Source organism: Rhinatrema bivittatum, chromosome 5, assembly GCF_901001135.1.
Source record: "Rhinatrema bivittatum chromosome 5, aRhiBiv1.1, whole genome shotgun sequence".
Lineage (NCBI taxonomy): Eukaryota > Metazoa > Chordata > Amphibia > Gymnophiona > Rhinatrematidae > Rhinatrema > Rhinatrema bivittatum.
This window is the reverse complement of record NC_042619.1, coordinates 103,247,493-103,267,502: the sequence shown is the minus strand read 5'-3', so window position 1 is coordinate 103,267,502 and position 20,010 is coordinate 103,247,493. Positions and strand designations below refer to the sequence as shown.

Genomic DNA, 20,010 nt, shown 5'->3' with positions numbered 1-20,010 from the left:
TTTTTTACTGAGCGCAGCAGCGGGTTCAAAACCCTCTCGGCAGCCAGAGGGGGAACGAGGCCCAGAGAGCGTCGATCCCCACACCTGGAAGCGTCCACGGACTCAGGACTATGCAGGGAACCCCCTCCTGCAAAAGGGGACAAGCCCCCCTGAGCCGGGCAAGAACTGGGAGACTGACGTCTCCCACACAAAAAACAGAAAAAACACTAAAGGCGGCAGAAATTTCCTTCAGAGATCTTTTTTTTTTTTTTCTTTTTTTTTTTAAAAACAAGAACCAAAAGAAGTACTTGCTTGAGCCTAAAGAGAAAGAAGAGGCTGACTAGCCTACAGCAGAGAACCGAAGGGGAGATGCTGCACTTGCTGGAGACAGACGAATACTGAAGGGTTAGAGGATAGGCTCTGTCCTGATATAGGGCATCCTGCAAGTTGTAGTCTGTCTCCACCTGCTGGAAAGGAGGCTCAACCCACTGTCTGGACTGATCTGGGTACGTACAGGAAATAGAGAGCTGCTCTACAGACAATGCACCTGGGAGAGCTCAAGGGAAGGGAATTCCTGCCCCACAGAGGTAACTTGTCTGTGAGCACAGAAGAGTGCTTTTAAGAACATAAGAAATTGCCATACTTGGTCAGACCAAGGGTCCATCAAGCCCAGCATCCTGTTTCTTCCAACAGTGGCCAATCCAGGCTACAAGAACCTGGCAAGTACCCCAAACACTAAGAAGATCCCATGTTACTGATGCCAAAAGTAGCAGAGGCCATTCCCTAAGTCAACTTGAAAGAGATAATTTGACTTTCATACCTTGCTGTACTATCAACTAGTTCATCATTATTTGGACTGATTTTTTTCTATCAGTGCCACTAAAGACTTATTTTGAACAGTTTTGGTGTGCATCATGGTAATTTTTACCTTGACCAGACTTATGAGCAGAAGACACAAAGAGAAGAGAAACTAAGGGCCTTGAAAAGAAGTCTCTCCCATCCGCCTGGTGCAGGAATCCTAGGCCAGTGAACCCGTGTCCAGAACTGGATTGCGATAGGGGCTACATGTGTTTTAAATATGTGGTTTTAGCCAAATGGACCATATATCCATTGTATCATGTGATTGCTCTACTGTTGCTGAAAGAATATAGTTGGAGTGCACCGATATTTACACTTATGTCAGGAATTTTAGTTTTGTGGTAACGACTTCAGAGTTCTCTTCAAAAAGGATTGTTTTTCCTAGCCATTTTTGTTTTTAAAAGTTAAAATTTCTCAGTTAGGATCTACAGCCTAAAAGAATGAACCATTTAGACAACTATGGTACACATATGATACCTAGTTTCAGTTCACTAATTATATTACCTTCATTATTATTTCAGGAGGAATACAATGGGTTAAGAGTTCATAAAGTCGCCCACGAACTTCAAGCAACCTACAAAAAAAAATTTTAAAATATAATTCTTCTCTCTCTTTTCATTTCTCACTTTTTTGAGGCTAGTCTAAGAAAAAAGTAATCAGTGTCAGTATTTTCAGAGATCAGAGTCACCAAAATATCCCTATTGCATTTTACTGGAAACAGTTACAGGCTGTAGAATATTGATCAGCACTCTCTACCAAACCCCCACGACAGGCCCAAAGCAATACAGGCAGACAGAGAGGAAAAAACAACAAGCAGCTGGCAAATGATGGCACCAAAAGGCACCTTAAAAAGTCACCTTCCCTTACTTTCCAAAGTCATGTACGCCCAATCCCCTCCACACATATACCCACATACATGCACTGCATGCCTATGCAACTCCCCTACACACAAGCCTTCGTGCTTCCTCCACCCACACAATGACATACACCCCCTCCACTCAGCTCTATATTGCAATTTTTTTTATTCTTATCACTAAAATTGCATTTGTTTAACCACCCCCCCCCCCCCCCACATTAATGAAAAGGTACTGATAATGAAGAGTTAGCCACTAAAATTACATGATATAACTGATATAAGATTTCCCCCTTCTTATTGCAATCTCCCTCCAGCTTTCAATGCTTCTTTTGAGTAAAGGCCCTTAGAATCAACTTGGAAAATTAAGTGGAAAAAATAAAGGTGGGAAAAACATGAAGGGAAGCATGACTTTGGAAATGTTTTCAAGTTAAGCCATGTGCATAAGCTCGTTGAGAGAAAGGAATTGCAGGATGATGTCTTCCTATCTTTAGCAGAAGCTAGGATTAGGGAACTTGAAAGGAGTTGTATGTTTCTCCTCTTCTCACTATCTATCTACCTTGTATTTTATGGTTGGACAGCAGGTTATAAGATATGGAAGATGGAGGGGCTGTAATGGAATGGAATGAATGACAAAATTCCAAGAGCCCTAAATGCCAGCAGGCCCTTTGCAGAAACATGACTTTGAGAATGCTTTCCAGACTTTTCCAACTTGATTGGAAATTGTCTGCTTAGTTTGCAAACAAAACTTCCAAAATACACTGCCCCCTCCACAAGAATGTTGCTTTTCTATGCAGCCAAAAGTACACAGTATGAAAATATGTACATATTTTCAGGATATGAAGACTATGGCAGATTCATTTTTACCTGCATAGAAGGCACTGTGCCTGTTACAGAGGTAAGATTTTTCTATAAAACTCTCTTCACTTCATCATACTCTGGAAATAGTTTTCAAGCTATATGTGATAGTATTATATAAGGAAATTGTCGCACTCCGTACCTCTGTGGTGTCTGTTGACTGACAATAGTATTAGCAGTCTCTCTCAAATATACCTCCCAGTCTGTTTCTGGTATATCTTGGTCTATTGCAAACGGATACCTGTACAAGAAACATTCTGGCAATGAATCCAAGTAAGTGATAAACTAAAAGTCCAAAAATGTACTGCACTTGTAAAAAGAGCTTTACTGAAATAAGACAATATAAGCATCATTAATCTTTACTGAAGCACAGAAATTCTCATAGGAGTCTCCATGGATGGCTTGGCAATATGCCTAGTAGGGTTTACTACTACTATCAACTGGTAAAACACACACCCCTCCCCCCCCTTAAAATAGATCAATGTTTGCAATCTCATTAGGCAAATCATTTATGCAATTAGCCTGCACTGAGCATATTTCTTTTTATATTTAAATGAATTAACATGTACTTTGTGTGTAGACTTACTGTTGCACTCTACAGGCCTCACAAATCAGCAGTGCTTTTCTGAGATTTCTGCCAGATTTTTCAGCAAGTCTGCGAGCAAGATCCTGAGGAAGAGTTAACCCTTCTTTCTTACAAACACTGGATAATACATGGCAGATCTGGAACGAAGAGGTGCAATCAAGTACAATCATTCTGCCCAGTACCTTTTATTTACAACTTAACTACATGACAAATGATGGCTGGATCTGCTTTAGGCTTAAAACGCTGCAGTTAAAATAAAGATTATAATAATCACTAAATTCAGCAGCGAATCCCTCCAGTAATGCAGTGGCTGAGTCTCAGCAAATGCTCTTCATTTTTATAATGAATAACTTTTACAACAAAAAACCAAAATTTTCTCTCAACAATTTCCTGCTTGGCCCCATGTTAAAATTAGAATAGGTCACCAAAAATTTCCCTGTATAAATTTTAATGCAGAAACGACAAATAACTGATGAAAACATTGAAAATAATTTGTTTTCTGGTCATTTCATTCATACAAATAGTGGGCATAATTATATAGACTGTCCTCTTTGTGTTTGTAGGACCAACACAGAGCCAGCTAATAACACATGTATAAGCTGAATGTCTTAGGTCAACTTTTGTTTTGTTTTTTTATAATGTTTTTATTTATTTAGAACTTTTTTATACCGACATTCATAAACATATCACATTGGTTTACAGATCAACGGGGATAAACCAAAAGATGAGAAATTGATTTATAAAGTTAGAATTAACAAGGGGTCAAACGGAACAAGTAGGGAGTATTAGAGGGTCGAGCGGACCTAGGTAATGAGAGTAGCAGATAGTATAACCAATAAATAGAGATAGAGCATTTAACATAACTAGATGGTTAAACTATTTAGTTATGGTTAAACTAATAAATAAAAGTGGGCTTGAAGAGGGTAGGGGAGAAGTAGCTCTTGAAGGAATGAGCTGCAGGGTGAGGGGGGGAGGGGAAGGGGGAGGGATGATTTGACAGAGGGATGGAGGTTGAAGTTAGTTATAGGCCCGTTTAAACAGCCAAGTTTTTAGTTGGGTTTTTTTTAACGTTTTGATACATTGTTCTTGGCGTAGATCGGGCAGCATAAAATTCCAAATCTTTGGGCCTGCTATGGAGAAAGCGCGATCTTTGGTGGAGATAAGCTGAGTCAGTTTATGCGAGGGAATAGACAAGGAGCCTTTGTAGGCGGATCTAGTCGGTCTATTGGAGGAGTCATATTGTAAGGAGTCATTAAGCCACTGAGAGTTTTGATTGTGAAGGGATTTGTGGATAATTGTGAGGGCTTTGTGGAGTATTCTAGAGGGGATGGGGAGCCAATGTAGATCTCCAAGGATTGGAGTGATGTGGTCTATTCTGCAAGAATTGGTGAGGATTCTAGCTGCTGCGTTTTGCAGCATTTGGAGCGGTTTGATGGAAACAGCGGGGAGGCCTAGGAGGCGAGTATTGCAGTAGTCAATCTTCGAAAATAGAGTTGCTTGGCAGACAATCCTGAAATCATTGTAATGGAGGAGTGGTCTTAGTTTCTTAAGGATGTGCAGTTTGTAGAAACAGTCTTTGGTGGTGTTATTGATACATTTTTTTAAGTTCAGATGGCTGTCGAGCGAGACTCTTAAATCTCTTACTTGTTGGGAGAAGGACACAGTCTGAAGGGAGGGGGGAGGGGGGTTGTGGTTACCAGGGGAGATGAGTAGGAGCTCTGTTTTTGTAGTGTTTAAGGCGAGGTTCAGGTTAGTTAGAAGGCAATTAATAGAAGAAGAGGCAGTTTTCCCAGGTCTTTAGGGCTTTGGGTATGGAATCGGTGATGGGGATGAGAATTTGTACATCATCCGCGTAGATGTAATGGGAAAGACCAAAATCAGCTAGGAGTTGGCATAGTGGCAGGAGATAGACATTGAAGAGAGTCGGGGATAGGGAGGAGCCTTGGGGAACTCCATGGGTAAAGTTGATAGGGTTGTATTCATGGGCACCAATTTTGACCTTGTAGAGTCTGTTATTGTGGAAAGCTTCAAACCAGCTCAGGGCAATTTCAGAGATACCTATTTCAGAAAAGCGTTTAATCATGAGGTTGTGGTTGACCGTGTCGAAGGCCGAAGAAATGTCGAGCATGGCTAGAATGTATGACTGGCCCTTATCAAGTCCTATAAGTAGGATATCTGTAAGGAATATTAACAGAGTTTCCATATTAAAGAATTTACGGAATCCGAATTGTGAGGGAAATAAGGTGTTGTGTTTTTCGAGATGATCATTAAGTTGTGAGTTGACCACTCTTTCTGTAAGTTTGGATACGAAAAGGGAGGTTAGATATTGGCCGGACGTTAGAGGGGTCAGAAGGGTCATGTCAGAATATCATGTCATGTCATGTTAGAATGTCATGTCAGAATGGTCATGTCAGAAGGTATCCATGCTGTCAACCTGGACAGCACGGATACCAACTCTAACATGTGGACTAACTCTAATCCGAACTATCTCTAGTCCGGAATTTGTTATTTCTCCTTTTAACTTAACTTTATCTTTTTTCTTCCAGCTACCTAAGCTTCCAAGTTCACGGTCCTCGTTTAATGTAACTTTGTTTCTTCCTTTACCTAGTTATTTTTACCCCTGTTCGATGTAAACCGTCCTGATATGGTATTTAACCATGAAGGTCGGTATAGAAAAATGTTAAATAAATAAATAAATAAATAAATAAATAAGATTAGATTTTATTAAGATGGGTTTGAGGATGGCTTGTTTCCAAGCTGGGGGGGCTTGCCCAAGGGAAAAGGGAGAGATTAATTATTTCGGATAATGGTTTGGCAATGATGTCTGGGATAGAAAGAAGTGATTTAGTGGGAATGGAGTCCTCAGGGTGTGAGGAGGGTTTCATTTTTTTAAAATTATTGCTATCTCTAAGGAGGAAGTGGGTTCAAAGGACTCAAGTGTAGAGTTCTGGTTAGTTGGCATGGGGTGGGGGTGAGGTGGGGGGGGGGGAATTGTGCAATTAGCTTGTCTATTTTGTCATGGAAGAAGGTTGCTAATTCGTTACATTTATTTTTGGCTTTATCTGCTATGGGTGGAAAGGCTGTTTTTGTGAGGTGTGAAACGTAATCGAACAGGGCGTTATTGTGGTAGTTATGGATTTTTAAAGCGTAATAATCTTTTTTGGTTTTGAGGATGGAGTCTCTGTAGTGGTAGAGGGTGTGTTTGTATGATGCAAGGAGGGAGGGGGAGGGGTCCTTGCGCCATTTCTTTTCTTTGGTTCTTAGTTCTCGTTTGAGTAACTTTAGTTTGGCGGTGTACCATGATTTTTTGGGATTTGATGGGTTTAGTTCTTTGGAGATGAGTGGGCAGATTTTGTTGGCTATGTCCTTGGTAATCTTGTTCCATGAGCTATGGGCAGAGTCCATGTTGGAAAGGTCTAAGTAGACCAGATCATCAGCTAGGGCGAGGCTAAGCTCTTCTTTGGAGCAGGGTTTTCTATACTGTATAGTGTTATTTAGATTCTGTTTGGGTGTGTGGGATTTTTTGACTGTGAGATTGATTTTTATAACAGAATGGTCTGACCAGGGGACTGGGGTGCAGGATGATATGTCTGAAAGAAGATGGGAGTTTGTGAAGATCAAGTCGAGCGTGTGGCCCATTTTGTGGGTGGGGCTAGTTACGATTTGCTTAAGGCCAAGGGCAGATAGGAAGGTTTCGCAGGGGGGGGGGGGGGGGGGGGGGGGGGGGGACACACGCGGTTTAATGTCAACATGGAGATTGAAGTCCCCAAGGATAATGACTGGGGTGTCCATGTCTATGGCAATAAATTCTATGAGAGGGGAGGAGTTGAGGTCGAGGAGGCCTGGGGGAGTATAAACTAGGTATATTTGTAATTGTGGGGATTTGAAAAAAATTTCAAATTTGGGGGCGGTGTTGACAGTCTGTGAGACTAGTTTGAGATCTTTCTTGGCAGCCAGTAAGAGCCCTCCTCTTCTTTTTTTGGGTCTGGGAAGGGAAAAGATATCATAAAGATGGGTTGGGAGTTGATTTTCTGTAAATGCAAATATTTCCACTTGACTTTGAACATTACATACACCCAAAACCAGGGTGTCAGCAGTGAGCACAATGTCCTGTGAAACAAAAGCAGTGCTCAGCTTGTATGTCCAGCGTAAAGATGGACATACAACCATATAAAAAAATATATAAAAGTGGACCTAAGACATTCAGCTTATACATGTGTTATTAGCTGTCCCTGTGTTGGTTCTACAAACACAAAGAGGACAGACTATATAATTAAGCTCACGATTTGTTTGAATTAAATGACCAGAAAACAAATTATTTTGAATATTTTCACAATTAGAGCTAGTACATAAAAACAAAGATTACAGGAGATAAGAGCAGCAAAACCCATCTAGTCTGCCTATTCCTGATGCTATACCCCACACAGCCTACATGATCTCAGGCTTCTTCACATTCTCACAACTGTCTCAGTGATTCTTCTGTCTAGCTCTACCTTGAAGAGTGCCAAAGAAAACACAGTCAGCCTTTTGGGGGAACTGAGGTCCTCCATAGCTCTTTGGAATACATCCCAGCATGCTGAAAGAATTGAAAAATGAAATTACGGACCTGCTATTGGAAATTTGTAAACTATCAGTAACATCATCTATGGTACTTGAAGACTGGAGGGTTGCCAATGAAATGCCAATTTTTAAAAAGAGATCAAGTGGTGAGCCAGGAAACTACAGACCAGTGAGTCTGACATCTGTGCCAGGCAAAATGGTAGAAACTATCTTCAAGAACAAAATTGCTGAATATATAGATAAGTATAGCTTAATAGGACAAAGCCAACATGGATTTAGCCAAGGGAAGTCTTGTCTCACAAATTTGCTACATTATTTTGAGAGCATAAATAGACATGTGGATAAAGGTGAGCCAGTTGATATGCTTTCTGGAAATCCAGTTATACTATATGACAAAATCCCTCATGAGAAACTTCTTAGCAAATTAAAAAGTCATGGGATAAGGGGCAATGTCCTATTATGGGCTGCCAACTGGTTAAAAGATAAACAGAGAGAAGGGCTAAATGGTAAACTTTCCCAATGGAAAAAGGTAAATAGTGGCAAGCCTTAGGGATCTCTTTTGGGACCACTGCTTTTTAATATATTTATAAACAACCTGGAAATGGGAACAAGTGAGATGATCAGATTTGCCAGTGACAAAATTATTCAAAGTTGTTAAATCGCAAGGGGACTGTGAAAAATTGCAAGAGGACATTGCAAAAGTGGGAGACTGGGTATGCAAATGAAATTTAATGTGGAAAAGTACAAAGTGATGCATTTAGGGAAGAGTAACCCAAATTATAGCTACATAATGCAAAATTACTCATTAGGAAGTCACGACTAAGGATAAAGATCTAGGTGTCATCGTTGAAAATACACTGAAATTTTCTGCTCAGTGTGCAACAGCAACCAAGAGAACAAATAAAATGTTAGGGATTATTAGGAAAGGAATGTAGAATAAAACGAAGAATATCATATTGCCTCTATAATCAATCCATGGTGCAACCTCATCCTAAGTATTGTGTGCAGTTCTGGTCACCCCATCTCAAAAAAGATATAGCAAAATTAGAAAAGGTACAGAGAAGGGCGACCAAAATGATAAAGGGGATGGAACAATTCTCCTATGAAGAAAGGCTAAGGGAGGTTAGGATTCTTCAGCTTGGAGAAGAGACGGCTCAGGGAAGATGATAGAGGTCTATAAAATGAATGGAATGGAATGAATAAATGTTAATCAGTTGTTTACTCTTTCAAAAAGTATAAAGACCAGAAGTCACACAATGAAGTTACTAGGTAATACATTTAAAACTAATAAGAAACTTTTTAAACAATTTTTTTTTTTTTTTTTTTTTTTACTCGATGCATACTTAAGTTCTGGAATACATTGCCAGAGGATCTGGTCTGGTGAAAGCTATTAGTGTAGCTGCATTTACATAAGGTTTGGACAAGTTCCTGGAGGAAAAGTCCATTAACCATTATTAAGGTAGATTTGCAGAAATCCACTGCTTATTCTTGGGACAAGCAGCTTGGAATCTATCTACTCCTTGGGATCCTGCCAGGTACCTGTGACCTTGCTTGGTCACTGTTGGAAACAAGATACTGGGGCTTGATGGACCCAGTATGGCAAATCTTATTTTCTTATATTCCCACTTCCTGTGTTATCTGCACCAGAGCTACCATGTCTGCATCTAGACCCTCAATTTCTCCAGTCCCCTATCTCTTGCAGTGATAATTGGTGGACAGACCACACTGCAATTGCCCAGTTGCTGAGTCATTGCATGGAGGTCTGGTCTCAGTGAGATCACTGCCCCTGAGCTAAAGGCCATACCCTTTGCCTCACATGCTGCCTCAGACCTTATCAAAGCAATAGTATGCAAGAAGCCAGTGATGGTAGTCTGAGTAGCTGGTAAGGCCGGGGAAATGGAAGGGGGGAGTTCCCTAAATCCTGTCTATCTGCTTCTTAACCACAACATTACATTGGAACCAATGTAATGTTTTTCTAACAATTAACAGAAATGTATAATCTATCCTACAAACTAAGTTCATAAAACTTTAATAACTCTGTAAAATTATAATACTATGTTAACCATTTAAATGAACCTTTTTTAAAAAACTCTGTTAAACTTTGAAACTTTGTAAACCGTTGTGATGGCGAAACCGAACGACAGTATATAAAACTCGACAAATAAATAATAAAGTCAGGAGAATAAAAATAGCCACAAATCGCTGCTCAGTGGATCCAGAGTTTAGCTTTGCATCACCAGTTTTGATTGTATTTTATGTTTTACAACTTATCTAAGAGGAAGCTTTTAAGATTCGTGGACTAGAAATTTCTGAAATATAGAAACATTCTAATTGCCAACTAAAAGAAGGTATGGTGTTTTCAGGCAAAAGCCTAAAGAAAAAAAAAAAAGCAAACTAAAAATCAGTAACTGTAGAAGAGTTGCTGAAAACCTGAAACTTTATTTCTGTGAATGAAGCACGGTGTGGGGGAGGACTGCCATTGGGTTGCAAAAGCACAGGAACTGCTTTGTGCAAGTAGTAAAGGAACCTATTTAGGCCTTTCCAGAAAGCTCTGGAAAAAAAAAAAATCTAGTGCCAAGGATAGTCATGTGACCTACTTTTGTGACTAAGGTGAACTGATGGTCTTCTGAAAAAGCAAAACATCTGAATGCTGTGGCAAGAGTGAGAGAAGCAAACCTGCTTGGGAAAAATAATTACGGTATTTTTCACACTATAAGACGCACCTGACCATAAGACACACCTAGGATTTAGAGGAGGAAAATAAGAAAAAAAAAATTCTGTCCCCATGACGGGCTCTGTACGGAGCTCCCTCCTGGTGGCCATCGGTGGGAAATTTTTTTGGTTTTGCTTGGTCGACACTAGGATGAGAACATTTTACATTTAAAACTGAAAACTCGCCTTGTTGAAGGCTTCCCAACAGATATTATAATATCCTCAAGGTCTCTGGATAACGGACAGTGATAAGACTATCGAGCGCTCAATGTCTATGCCATCAAGTTGAGAGAGGGAAGGTTCAGATGACAGACTGCCTTCCTCCTGAGTTAAAATAGGATCAGATCTCAGAGGGATCAGAGGGTTGACTAACAACCAGATGAAATACTTGAACCACACCTGTCCAGCCCACACTGAAATAATGAGGATCAGACATGCCTCAAATACTTTCTGCATTGTTCTGACCACCAAAGGAAGCAGTGGAAAGTATACAAATTGATCTGCAAACCATTTCAGCAGAAAAATATCTGAAGAAGACCTGAACTTGCATGTAACCACTGTTCGATGTGCATTAATGAACATTTGATCCAATTATTTCACCACATATCTTTGCCAATATCACATGAACTGAGAGGTCATTTTGACTGCAGGACTACCCAGGTCGTATATCCTATTATCTGCCCTTGTTGCAAATTATACATAAGCCACACTAAGTTACCTGTACTTACATGGATCATCCAACACAAAAGTTGTATCCGCATCCATAAGGTAGATGGCCTCCCCCCCAGTTAAGTATTGAATGGACTCGGGCCATATTCTTGACCAATTAAAGTTCTTTGTAATCCAGCGCCTTGATTGCCCAAGGGGCAGTCACATCTCATTACAGATATTACAGTGTGAATAGGGGTACATTTATTCATGGCACACCTTATCCCCAGATGGACTCAACTCAATGATTGAGTGGGAGGCATTTACATGATGAAGCAGGGTGACCGTCTCCCCTTTTGCTTTGGTTGCCCATCTCGGTTCTGTTTTTTACTCTTCAACGCAGGTCGGCTCACCCATACTAGATTGGGAATCACATCTACACACTAGTCTTGCAGCCTAGTGTCCTCACTGGACGAGACAGTGGTCTTTCATGATTAGTCACACCCCTGTATGTTCAGCTCTATCTTTATGAATGTAAGTCAGTTTAAACACAATTGCGGGGTTGCCTCGTTTGGGTTCCTGGCCTGTTTGCAGCACTGAAGGACTGGAGTTCGCCATCCCTGTTCTAAGTCTTTCTCTACCCCATGCACACAAAAGCTCTTACTTCCCGCAGATTCCCTCATACACACAGGCTTTCACCCACACAGATCCCCAAGCAGGCACCCTTTCATTCTCACACACACGGACCCCCAAGATGCACCCATTCTCTCTTACACACAGCCCCCAAAGGCAGGCACTCATTCCCTCTCACATACACAGATCCCCAGGCAGGCATCCATTCTCTCACACACACAGAAAGACCCTCAGGCAGGCCCCCATTCATACACATACACACACTGAAGGCAAGCACCCTCTGTTTCCCCAGCAGCCTCAGAGCCCCTCTCATTTCTGCTGCTGCTGTCACTGCCACCACTTGGCTGTTGGGGAAGGAGCCATTCACTCAACCCTGCTTTTGGCACTGAAGCCCATTCTGCTGCCTCCTCCCCTCTGTGAAGATCCTGTGATATTAAAAATTGGCAGGACTAGCCCTTCCTTCATGCATCATGAGATCAGCATAGAGAAAGTGCTACTCTCACAAGTTGTAATACTGTGGGAAGGGTGTCGTCCTCTGATCAGCCGTCAGTGGGATGAAGTCCACTGGCGGCTGCATGGCCTCTCTCTGTTTTTCGTCCATTAGTTTGATCGTGTCCACCAGTGGCCACATGCACCTTCCCCCGCGGTACAGCATTCTATTAGACCCCAGACAGCAGAGGAGGCACTCTTGTCTTTTCGTCCGGGCTGCTGGCGGCCCCCCTGGAAGCTCGTTTACAACACCCCCCCATTTGCGCACTCCTAGTGCATATGATAAGAAGCAGTGATTAAAGGTGGTTAGGAGCATCCTTCTAAGTTCAGTTTATGGAACAGAAGGAAGCATGCACATGTAAATATATGAGGTTATTAAAATAATGAAATTTGGGGTATGAAAAACTTACCCCTACCAGGGCCGGTGGAAGCACTAGGCGGACTAGGCCTGGGCCTAGGGCACCGAGCATTAGGGGGCGCCGAGCCGCTGATGGCCAACATGAAGGCTCATGCGGCCGCCGGTGGACCTCATCCCACTGGCGGCTGAGCAATGAACTACTGCTGTGATGAGTGCCGAATACACACAGCAAGAAGATCAGCAGGGCCGGGGTGGAGCTCACGTCACCATGGCCCGAAGAAAAAGGTTGTATCTAAACGTGCAGGTGTTCCTCCTTCTTGCCCGTGCGGCCCCGGAAGAAAAATTGCCAGAGCCGCATGGGCAGGAAGGAGGAGGAGCATCAGCCGTGTGCAAAAGAGGAGCAGCGCTTACGGGCCGCTGCGAATCCCAAGTCACAGCGGCCTGAGAAGAAGAGGAGGCCCGGTAACAGGGCCGCTGCCACGGATCCCACATTGCTGGCAGCCCAAGAAGATTAGGGCCGCTGCAGAGCCCATCCTGCGGCGACCCATGAAGAGGAGGCCCAGAGGTGAGAGAGAGGCTGAGGGCCTGTAGAGTGTGTATGTGTGCATGTATGAGATGAGTTGAGAGATTGTGTGTGGGAGTGAGGACCTGAATGTTTGCAGAGACAGCATGTGACAGTGAGAGCCTGTGCTTGAGCAAGACAGCATGTGGGAGTGAGAGAGAGCCTGTGTGAGTGAGAATCAGACAGCATGTGCCAGTGAGAGACTGTGTGTGTGTGTGAGAGAGAGAAAGCGTGTGAGAATGAGAACCTGACCGTGTGTTTGAGGGAAGAAGACAGATGGAGAGAAAAGAAATAGAAAAAAAGACAATATAAAAGGAATTGGCAAAAAAATAAGAAAGGGAAGGTGGGGAAAAAAAGCCTGTGACCAACCGATTAGAAAACTAAGATCAAACAGCAAATGTAAAAAAAAAAAAAAAAAAAAATTGTTTTCCTTTTTACTGATTGGCACATGTAATCTTTGGGAATGTGCAAGAGTAGCACTTTCTCTATGCGGATCTCACAATGTACGAGATCAGCATGGAGGAAGTGGAAGCCCATGGGGTCTGCACAGAGGAGGCAGCAGAATGGGCTTCAGTGCCAGTAGCAGCAATCAGCACCTCCCCAATAACCACACGGCAGCAGAGGAATGAGAGAGGCTCTGAGGTTGCTGGCAAAAGAGAGGGGGTCTGCCTTTAGTGTGTGCATGTGTTGAATGGGAGACTCCCTGGGGTGTATGTGTGTGAAAGCATGGGTGCCTGCCTGAGGGTGTGTCTGTGTATGAGAACGAATGGGTGTCTTCCTAGAGTTTGTATGTGTGAGAATAGGTGCCTACCTGTGTGTGGTGTATGTGTGTGTGAGAATGAATTGGTGCCTGCCTGGGGGTCTGTGTGCGATAATGATTGGGAATTTGCCTGGGTGTGTGCGTTTGTGTGGGAGACAGTGAGAGTGAGAGCATGAATGTATGAGAAAATCCAGGGGAATAAGAGTGTGTGTGTGTGTGTGTGTGTGTGTGTGTATAGGGGGGATGTGTGGAGGGGGAGAGAGTGTCTTACAGCCTGAGAGTGTGACAGTGTATGTGTGAGAGAGAATGGACATGTGAGTATGTGTGAGAGAGAGATGATAACCTCCTAATCCTCGACAATATCAGGGTGACTGGAAATCACAGAAGGGGACAGCAGGGGCTTTTTAAAATCCTTATTAGTTTAAATTATTGGGTGTTATTTGATATATGTGCTGTTTTGAAATATTTTATTGGTGTTTGGGAAATTGTAAAAAATGTATATGATTTTAATTAATATAACTTCTATTTAGCAATAGTTTTAAAATATTATTTTATTAGTATGGTTTTACTATTATAATTGATGCTTTGTGTTTCTTGATTTTATTGTTTTATGAGAAATAGTGGTTCTCTTTTTCCATTGTTAATACACAGAGTCTGGCTTCTTGGTGTTTCCATTTCAGTTTTTTCTAATTTGTGCTCTTTTATTTTGTATTCTGTATTTGGTGAGGGTCTGTCTCTGTGACCATGATGAGACATTCTGCTAGCATGTAGTGTCTATTGTACTGTTATTGTACTGTTATGTTATGATGGGATTGCAGTATAGATTTTGAGTGCCTTTTTTGCGGGGTTTTGTGTTAGTTCACAATGTGTCTGGCAGTGGAAGGTATTTGTGCTGCTGTTACTGTGAGGTGACACCAGAATTTGAAAATATCTTTTAGTATGATGAGCTGTAAGGGAAACATCCAAGCTCCATTGTTTGGGGGAATTTCAGTGGATGCACAGAGTTACAGAATTGGAGGTGCAGGATTTATATTTGCATTCTGTCCCTTCCTATATATTCCAGACTTCACTCTCATAGCCATATAGAATTAGTTGAATGAGGCTATCAAATAATTTTATAGTGTGAAACTGGCCAGCTTTTTAAAATTACGCAGAAGACCCTTTGGACTTTTTTTTAACACTTTTTTTTTTTTATAACCAATTTTAAAGCAGGATCCATGCTATAGCGGTGGGTGTGATGAAGAAATGTCATTTTGGCTCCCCCCCCCCCCCAAAATTCTTCTGTCTAGAGATGCCATTTATTTCCTGTGACCTTAAGCATTAGTACAAGAAGGATTACGGGGGGGATGCTGGAGAGGCACACAAATGCATTGGCCCCCAGGCGCCGGAGACCCTTGGTGTGCCACTGGGTGCGAGCCATATGGGGCCGCAAGCGGTGGCAAAGAGGAGTGGAGATTTGGTGAGTCACAAGCAGTGCCCAACCTGCTCGCGACCCAGAAAACCACACAATCAGCGGGCATGATCGAGAATGAGGTAGGAGTTGGGGCTGAGACCGGGGGATGGCGGCGCAACAGGGGGGGGGGGGGGGGGGCGCAAGGGAGAAGGCTCGCCTAGGGCACCTAATCCCCTTGCACCGGCCCTGACCCTTACACACACAGTTTAGATTTTACTTTTAAAAAGGGGAGGGAGGAAAAAAATCTAAAGCACCGAGCTGAAGATTATGATGAACTATCAACACAGATACGAATTATCATTAGCCAACTGTATTACAGGGCTACTTCCTACTATTTTATAATTTACACTGACTTCACATAAAAATGTTAACATTTCTATGTTTTCTAGTGCAAGTTAGTTCATTTGCCAACTCTTGAAAGATGTTAAAGCTTTCTTGGAGAAAGCTCCATTAAACAAGAAAGTGCTACCCTGCAACTCTGGTTCTCCAAAAGTAATACTACTGATATATGCACAGAAAGGAAAAACTATGACCAACAGCCTGGGGAAGGCAACATTCAAATGCTTTTACCCATGTAGAATGGCATGACTGAGAACTGTCCTCCAGAAATGTGGGAGAGGAAATAGTGTGCAAGTTTTTAATTTTCAAGTGCACATGCGCTTATTTTGTACCCCCTCCAGCACCCACACAAACAGCAGGTCCATAAGTACACAACTTTTGCATGTGCACTTTGCTCTTGCTAATTTTCAAACAAACGTCATAGGTGGTTTCTCTTTGAAAATTAGTAAGTGCAAAGTACACATACTAAAATTGTTGGACTGGTTTGATGGCTCAGTGGCATTCAAAACTACCTGGGATTTTCTCCTGTTTTTATAGATCTTCTGCCCAATCTGGTTTAGTTTAATTATTGTAATAAAGTCTGTGGCTCCTGGCCAAGGACTGTCAATTCCATCTTTATTTATTGCTTATAGATACCCAAGTGATTTACAACCGACATACATCCTTTGTCTGGCCACTAGTCGCCATCATTGTGAAATGGTTGAAACTCCTAGGGGGCTGTGAATTTTACCTTCAAAACATACCCAACTCTGATTGGCTTGAGTAGCTGAATATGAGCTTGGGAATCAAACCCAGGTCTCCTGCATCACAGTGAAGTGCTCTGAAGACAACTGGCCAGAATAAGAGTGTATGGAGGTCAGAGTCCTTTGCCAAGGGCCACAGACTGCATTACAATAAATGAAAAAAGGAACAAAAAGCAATAAGGTGCCCAAATATTAAACTATTAAAAAAGTGAAAACTGCTGTCAGTTGGTATATGTGCTTATAACCTGTAATCCAAGTATAATATTTTTGGTAGGTGGGAAGCTTAGAATTGGTACTTGATGTTAATAGGAGTGCTTTTGCATTATACAGTTTGAAGCTCACTGCAGGCAAGAGACTGTGGATTAAAGGTTATAAGCACAAATACCAACCAATACCAATTTCCACTTTTTCAATAGTTTGTTAATAATTAAATAAAACCAGATTGGACAGGTGGGTCTATAATGGAGGAGGTAGTTGTGAATGAAGGCTCATGGTTGTATTGAGTTGTATTGAACTAGAAGCTCAAAAGAGCAAGAGAAAATATTTTTTGCTCTCCCACTCCCAAAATATCAAACATACAACAAACCCTACATCGTCGATGCTGGGAGCAGGAATCCGCACTGCTAGACATCTGCTTCGAATAGGAGGGATGACTTTAGAGGTGGAATTGCAGCACAGAATCAACCTGCAAGTAGTCATATACTTCTCCATGGTTCTTCTTAAGGCATGCTGAGCATCTTTTGTAAGTTTGTCAACTTCTGTCAACACCACCACTAGAAACGTGAAAAGCAACAAACATACATATTACTCAAGCAATAATGGGCTAGATTGGTGGCTCAGGGGTAGTGTTGTGCACTGCCATGTAAACAACCTGAGTTCAATTTCTGGGTCAAGTTCTGCTCCCTGAGCTGTCCGGGGGTGCTATGGAAGCAGTATTCACAACCCATTGCTGAGGCAACCTCTCATTGCTCAATGGTGATACCAAAGTAGCAGGGCTTAAAGTTCATGTTAATCAGGTTCCAGGACTCATCACTGTTTATGACTCCTGACTGAGGACTGCTGCTAGGTTGAGTTGGGGGTAGATATAAAATTGAAGAGACCTTCCCCCAAGTAGGCTGATGGATTGGTGCCATAGGCCAACAGATACCAGCTCCAATTCAACTGGAAGCAACTGCTGGTCCAAGAAATAGCAAACAGTAATATAAAATAGGGCAGTGTACAATATGTAATGTCTTGTGAGGCACAGTACTTAAGAGTAGCTACCCCATGATATATAAATCATAGAGTATATTACAGCTTTTAAAAAGGTGGGATTTTTTTTTTAATATTTCAAGCTGTTTATGTAATGAAATATGAAAATGGTTTATTTTGGTGTATATTGCTTTTTGGCATTTCAGTACTGCAGGATGGTCGAAGAACTAGGATGTTCTCAAACAAAAAATCTTTCACAAGAAACTGTTTACATTAACATGCTACAGGTCTGGTCAGCTTCAGAGCTTATCATGTTAAGAGTTACTATTGGTTATGATCAGTTCATAAAATGTTCAACAGCTCCCCACTCCAATCACACAACACTGAAAGCAAGCAACTCACTGCTCAGTACCACTTTTACTTCAGAAAGCATTTAGAATGCAAAATTTGGATACATTTACCTTGTAACAGAAACCTCCAGAATAATCATTAAAAGATAGAAAGTATAAAATAGAAATAGAAAAAAAAATAAATTTTCCCTTTGTTCTGCAATAGACAGGAAAAGAGGAAAAAAGTTAATGCTTTTAATAGTGTTTTGACAAGAGTGTCTTTTAAAGTAGGGCCAAATGGCAGGGGAGGGGAAGAGGCTATAATGGTTTTGGAGAAAATCTTTTAACAGATGTTTTTTTTTACTAACAGTTTAGATTAGAAAACAAGTTTGCTTAATGTAAACTGAGTTCTCCATAGACAGGATGATGAATTAGCTATGACACGTGGGTGATGTCATCCAACTGCGCCAAACAGACCCTTCTCTAATAACTCATAGAGCTTTTGCTTTGAGCATGTGCGGGAGTTCTATGCACATGCTGCCTCATAAGCTCCTCAACTGATTGCAGAGCTTAGTTTTAGCAAGGTAGTTGACTCTCCAAGGAGGCAGGCTGCTATTAAACATGGCTAATTCATGTTGCTGTCTACAAAGAACCCCCATTTATGGTAAGCAAACTTGCTTTCTCTGTCAGCAAAAAGGGCTGCATTAGCCATGACATATGGGGAGTCCCAAGCTGAGGGTTACAGTGGAGCATTTACTGAAAAGCAACCCAGACACCCCCCACCCCCACCCCCACGGACAGTGAACTACTGGGAGAACAGTAAAACAGATTGTCCAAAATTGCTGTCACTTTGGGATAGATTGCCCAGACAGTAAGTGAAGTTGCAAACTGACAATCAAGTTACAGCACTGAAAATTCCTCAGTGGTTATGGCTTGCAGATGAACCACCGAAGTAGCCTTGGCCCTTATTTGATGAGCCTCGACAGTCTGATCTGGAGGCAGCCAGAGCACAGCAATGTGTGATACAGTCCGCTAGCAGTTAAAACAGCATGCGCTTGGCCACCGCTATTCCCAGTCTGTCAGAACATAAGAACATAAGATATGCCATACTGGGTCAGACCAAGGGTCCATCAAGCCCAGTATCCTATTTCCAACAGTGGACAATCCAAGTCACAAGTTCCTGGCAAGTACCTAAACATTAAATAAATTTCAAGTAACTATTACTTATTAATGAATAGCAGTTTATGGATTTTTCCTCTAGGAATTTATCCAAACCTTTTTTACACTCAGTTACACTAATTGCCGTAACTACATCCTCTGGCAATGGATTCCAGAGCTTAACTATGTGCTTTGTGAAAAAGAATTTTCTTCTATTTGTTTTAAATGAGCTACTTGCTAACTTCATGGAGTGCCCCCTAGATCTTCTATTATCTGAGAGAGTAAATAACCAATTTACATTAACCTGTTCAAGTCCTTTCATGATTTTGTAGACTTCTATCATATCCCCCCCTCAGTCGCCTCTTCTCCAAACTGAACAGTCCTAACTTCCTTAGCCTTTTCTCATAGGGCAGCCATTCCATGCCCCTTATTTTGGTCACCCTTCTCTGCACTTTCTCCAGTGCAACTATTTCTTTTTTGAGATGCAACGACCAGAATTGCACAGTATTCAAGATGCGGTCTCACCATGGAGCGATACAGAGGCATTATGACATCCATCGTTTTATTTGTCATTCCCTTCCTAATAATTCTTAACATTGCTTGCTTTTTTGATGGCCACAGTACACTGAGCTGATGATTTCAATGTATTATCCACTATGACACCTAGATCTCTTTCCTGTTAGGACTGAAAGAGGTAAAGAGTTGAGAAGCCTGATGATGTGATTTAGTTCTATTCATATAAGCCAAGACCTTTTTACAGTCCAGAGAATGGAGGGCCTTCTCGCCTTCATGTGCATTAGGTCTTGGAAAGAACATGGGCAACATTAACGGCTTGATTTATATGAAAAGCCGCCACCATTTTTAACAGAATCTTGGGGCACGTGTGGCGTACTACTCTGTTGTGGTAAAACTATATATGGAGAGTTATGAATCCATGCTTG

General features: G+C 41.7%; 1 protein-coding gene across 3 annotated transcripts in view; it reads right to left on the bottom strand.

The window, feature by feature from the left end:
• Positions 1-20,010, bottom strand: part of RFC3 (replication factor C subunit 3) — a 101,912-nt gene that overhangs the window by 7,425 nt on the left and 74,477 nt on the right. For all 3 annotated transcript variants that reach the window (XM_029602680.1, XM_029602679.1, XM_029602681.1), the window contains 4 exons: positions 16,983-17,164; positions 3,135-3,271; positions 2,691-2,789; positions 1,342-1,411 (listed from right to left, as the gene is read on the bottom strand). In XM_029602680.1, coding sequence (XP_029458540.1) covers positions 1,342-1,411; positions 2,691-2,789; positions 3,135-3,271; positions 16,983-17,164 — 488 coding nt within the window. The remainder of the gene's footprint in view (positions 1-1,341; positions 1,412-2,690; positions 2,790-3,134; positions 3,272-16,982; positions 17,165-20,010) is intronic.